The sequence below is a fragment of the Phytophthora sojae genome (genome assembly GCF_000149755.1).
Source record: "Phytophthora sojae unplaced genomic scaffold PHYSOscaffold_64, whole genome shotgun sequence".
Classification (NCBI taxonomy): domain Eukaryota; phylum Oomycota; class Peronosporomycetes; order Peronosporales; family Peronosporaceae; genus Phytophthora; species Phytophthora sojae.
Window position 1 is genome coordinate 35,343 of NW_009258178.1, and position 4,774 is coordinate 40,116.

A 4,774-nucleotide genomic window follows, 5' to 3' on the forward strand; every position below is an offset into this window, starting at 1 on the left:
GGGGGGCTGTTAATTTAACGCGCCGGCGCTCTGTTAAACGTTGGGTGCCTACGGTATGTTTTGACGCAAAGACGTCCCCTTGCATGCACCTTCGACCAATCGCGGCCCCGGAAGTTCAACTCGAACAGTATTCGTTAGCGGCAATTCGGCTGGTCGAGCCAAGCGCTGCTACATGTACAGTAAGTGCTGGTAAACGACAGGAGGAAGCTGCCGCCACCGATACAGTTAAACCGGGGCAAGACAGGATGCCAGCGCAAGCACGAACCGGGGCGGCGAAGGATGTCGGCCAGAGTTTCCGAATGAGGCTTACGGCCGCTGTCTGAGCTTGATAGCTTTTGCAGCTCTCGCCGAGCATCAGCATCAACTGCTGCCGCTCGTGCGGGAAGCCCTGTTTCGCGGCCGGCGTTCACGGCTGTGGTCGGTGGCCACCAGCGATTGGAGCGCGTTAAATGCGGGCTTTGCCAGGTGGTGCGGCGTCTTTGACAAGCGGCCCATGCGCACGAAGCAGCCTTTTGAATCGCAAACTGAAGCAAATAGACACGCTCCCGCCAACTGCAACTAGGGGTGGAGATGTTTTGACTTGATTTCAGTAACGTTTAACAACGAGCGGCGACTGCATATCTTTGCGGCCGCGACGGAGCTGTCGGAAACCCGGCGTCTTCCGAGCCTCATTTCCCATTTGAACGGCTTTCGAGCACACCGACCTACCACCTCGCCCCGCCACCACCATGGCCATGACCGTGCTGCCCAGCTTCCAGACCTTCCTGCAGAACTCGGCCACGCCGCAGCCGCCGTCGCCGCTGCTGAGCGGCGAGCAGCGCCCGCAGAGTCCGCCCTACGGCTGGCACCAGGCCAGCAGCGCCACCGGCATGCAGCTACCCTACAACAGCAACTTCATCTACAACAACAACAACAGCACCAGCTACTACAGCTACCGCCAGAGCTACTCGCCCGTGTCCACCACCTCGGGCTCCGAGACCGAGGACGAGGACATGGCTTCGAGCCGCCGCTCGGGCTGCAAGCGCCCGCTGACCAGCGTGGGCCTCTCGTCGGCACCGCTGTCCCCGTCCACCGCCTGCGGCACGGCCGGCAAGCGCGTCAAGAAGAAATACCTCAAGGAGCGCGAGCGCTGCGAGATCGTGCGTCGCGTGCGCGCCGGCGAGAAGCAGGCCCACCTCGCCAAGGAGTTCGGCGTCTCGCGCGCCGCCGTGTGCTATCTGCTCAAGCACCAGATAGAGATCATGCGCCGCTCGTCGCAGCGCCTCTGAGAGCCGACGAACGCTCGAAGAGCAGCAGCAGCAGCGCGGTAGGATTATTATTATTATTATTGATAGCCAGGTGCATCAATACATTTTTGTGCGGCCAACGTCCAAACTATCGAGCTCCTCCTACTGCATCTTTGTCTTGGCAAGCTCCTTCGCCCGAGCACCTTCCTCCTCGAGCAAGTTGCTCCTCGACCATCATGTACGGCGCTCGTTTAACGCCTGCATACCACCCAACCCAATGGGTGGGGCGGAAAGACACGCTGTTGAATGCGACCGCCGTGTCTTTGCGGCGTGCAATTCCCAGCGGATAGGGAGCGCGTCGATGACGGTCGAGTCGACATTGCCCAAGCACAGGCCCTCCACCCGCAAGCAGGCCTCGCTGGCGGCGGTGCGGGCCGCACTGCGGGGGCGACGTTGGTGGCCCGGAGGCCTGCTTGGCATGGATCACCGTGCTGCAGGGCACGGAGCGAAGGGCTAATTCCGTTTGTAATTCCAAGCGGTTTGAACTTCAACGCGCCAAAGAGGTCGCGTGCGCACCGTATCAATGCACCGCCACACCAATTCATTGAATTGAATTCAACACCAGCGCACGTGGGGCTCACGTCGGGCGCAGCATCGCCGCCATACAAGGCAGTCTTTCATTTTGACGAGCATGGATTCATCGCCCAGTTAGAACTTAGCCGCAGGCGTCAGACCTGTGCGTTTACCAGTCTCCTTGACGACACGCATAACAAAAATTCCTTCACACTGCTTTCGTGACCTCGACAATGAATCGACCTCTTTCTGGCACGAAGAACACCGCATGGCTTCTTCCAACTTCGGCAGGATGCGATCGTCTTAGAACAGCAGACCGACTGGCGCCTTCGAGTACCGGTGAGCACACTGCCACGACGGCTCGATGAGAAACGATGACTAGCCAAAAGAAATTCTCGAGCTGAGGAAAGTACACCTTTTCAACTTCAAAACTGCAAATTGTAAGTTCAAAACAGCAAAAGGTAAGTTCAAAACTGCACGAGCAGAGACCAGGCTAGCTTCGTACTTTTATACACAGCTCATTGGTTGGCACGCAGCATAGCTAGCCAATAGGCAAATTGTACTCTATAATCGTATACGATGATAGATATCATTCAGTTTGTAATATACATTTATAGCGTATTGTTGTTTTGATGTTACCTTTTGCTGTTTTGAACTTACAATTTGCAGTTTTGAAGTTGAAAAGGTGTAGAATCGCTAGTGACACGGATGAAGCTTAAACGCGACACGGCGGTCACGAGCAGCAGCCGAGAGCTGCTTGAGCGCACGGCGAGCCGTAGCAGCCCAGTGGACTACGAACGACAAGGAAACCAAGTACAACCCGCTGGCCTTCCTCGAGAACCAAGGATTCGCGACCCAGCAAGACTTTCGGGCGTGGCGTACCAAGAACGGCTACAAGACCCTGCGCGACTTCATGGACCATGGCAAGTACACGGTGACCAAGGGCGCCGACTTCTCTTGCGGTTGGACCGACCCCAAGGGCACCCCGCAGCCCATTCCGGACGGAGACGCCATGCGCTCCACGGGCTACACCCACGATGGCCCGTGCGAGGTCTGGATCGACAACACGCGCGTGCTGCAGGGCGACAACTGCCACGAGAAGATCGCCGACAAGGGCTACACGATCGACTACTCGGCTTGTAAGGGCACGTGCACGCTCCGTTGGTACTGGCGCAGGTGTACAAGGCTTGCATCCCGCTGACGTCGGGATCGGACTCCACGCAGCAGCAGCAGCAACAGCAACAGCGCCTGCGGGTGTAAAGGGGCTGAGATTCTCAGTATGAGTGGTCATATTCGTGTATCAAGATGTCAGCAAATGCGTGTTTCTTGCTGTTCGTTTGCACCATAGCGCACCGGATTACAATCGCCATCAAAATGAGGCAGTGTCTGACTCATTCGGAGCTTGATTCCACTATCGCAGCATTCATTCACCGAGAGCTTACGCTAGTACATGTAACTTTGATCTCGAAACACTGGCAAGAGATTGAAGTTCGAGTTAACACGGTGAGTATCATGGGCTCCACTAGGTCGCTCATCATGGAATCGGAAATGCCACCAGTGTTAGTACTTGGAAAGACTTAGCCAAGATGCCAAGATGCACCGGTTTGCTAATACAAGTTCAATGACAGCATACACTGCCATTCAAGATCGTATAAAGAGCAGCGCACGGCGGACAGCCTGGCGCGTTGAAGACCCGCCGCGCAGACCGAGGGATGGCTTCGCCGGCGCAGGTTGATGCAGAGCGTGGGACGCCGAGCCCGTCTCGGAGTAATCGCTCCGTAAGCGACGTCGCTTGCAGTAGTAAGTCGGCGGCGCATCCACGCTTTGCGGTGTGTCTCCGGGAGAGGAGAAGCTCCCCCGCTTGAAGCCGCGGACACTTCAACCAGCGTTAGCAGCAGCAGCATCACTGGCGAAGCGGAGGGAGGGCCCATCCAGGCTTTTGGCCGCAGCCGGAGCCATTGTCGTAAGTGCTCGTCGTAGCGTCGAGTGGGTACGCCGAGCGATATAATACAGCAGGCTTACCGCCGGCGCAGTGCCATCATCGATGGGGATTCCCGGCGGTTGCTTTGCGGGCCGAGAAAAATCCCGCCACCCGAGGCTCGGGCGCTGCGACGGCCTCTTTGCCCACGCACAGATGGCGATCGAGCGCGCGCGCACGGCGGCCGAGTGCCTCGGGGCGCTTCCGCGTGAGAGAGCGTGACAGAGACTGCAGCGTGGCGCGCGGCCATCGGCACATCGGCCATCGGCGGTGCCTTCGTAGGGCCGGCTGAGACTGTATTGGGCGGAAGTCGGTGCGGCACGGGCGGCGATTGGCGCAAAGTGCGCGTTAAGTCGGCAGAATGCCATTCTGCCGACTTAAAATGGAATGGTAGGCTTCTCAACGTTCAGAATGCCATTCTGAGAATGGTGGTCGCGCGCGATTGCGCCGGGGGTGAATCCTGACAGCGGATCACGACGGCCGGTCGGACAAGCAATCCCGTCCAGAATGAATAGTATTATTGGACGCAGGTCATTGCGATAGGAAGTTCCTTCAGCCTGAAATAATACACCAAGATAAGAAAGTAATTTACCACAGCAATATCAGCTCACACAGACAGATCCGAAAACAAGCATCGACTTTCGCGGGGCGACATGTGGCCCTTGACCGTTTACGCATCGACCCAGGAGCAGAGCCGGGCCATATTACGCACCGCGGGCGGTCTCCTTTGCGCTGGACGGACGCGATTGCGCCGCCGCCGATTGATTCCCTCTCACTGCCCGCCCCGCAGCTCTCCATCCATCACTACCGAATTGGCCACCAGGAAGGCAGGCAAGTAAGGCAGGCAGGCAGCAACCTAGCTAGCCTCTAGTCTATTTCGACGACACCGAACGAGACAGCAGCAACGAACGACACCAACCACGATGCTCACGGCCCACCACCAACTGTACCAGCAGCACCGCCACTCGAGGTCGAGCTCGTCCGCTGGCGCGACGCC

The 4,774-nt window shown here is 57.9% G+C and overlaps 2 protein-coding genes across 2 annotated transcripts; both read left to right on the plus strand.

Annotated features, from left to right (window-relative positions):
• Nucleotides 1-728: 728 nt before the first annotated feature.
• Nucleotides 729-1,268, plus strand: PHYSODRAFT_343375 (hypothetical protein; the record flags this gene model as incomplete). The annotated part of the gene is made up of 1 exon (XM_009541930.1): nucleotides 729-1,268. The coding sequence occupies one exon, from the start codon at nucleotides 729-731 to the stop codon at nucleotides 1,266-1,268; it is 540 nt and encodes a 179-aa protein (XP_009540225.1).
• A 319-nt stretch (nucleotides 1,269-1,587) lies between these two features.
• PHYSODRAFT_343376 (hypothetical protein) lies at nucleotides 1,588-3,000 on the plus strand (the record flags this gene model as incomplete). The annotated part of the gene is made up of 2 exons (XM_009541931.1): nucleotides 1,588-1,678; nucleotides 2,573-3,000. 2 exons carry the CDS (start codon nucleotides 1,588-1,590, stop codon nucleotides 2,998-3,000), a joined length of 519 nt encoding a protein of 172 aa, XP_009540226.1.
• Between the last annotated feature and the right edge of the window lie 1,774 nt (nucleotides 3,001-4,774).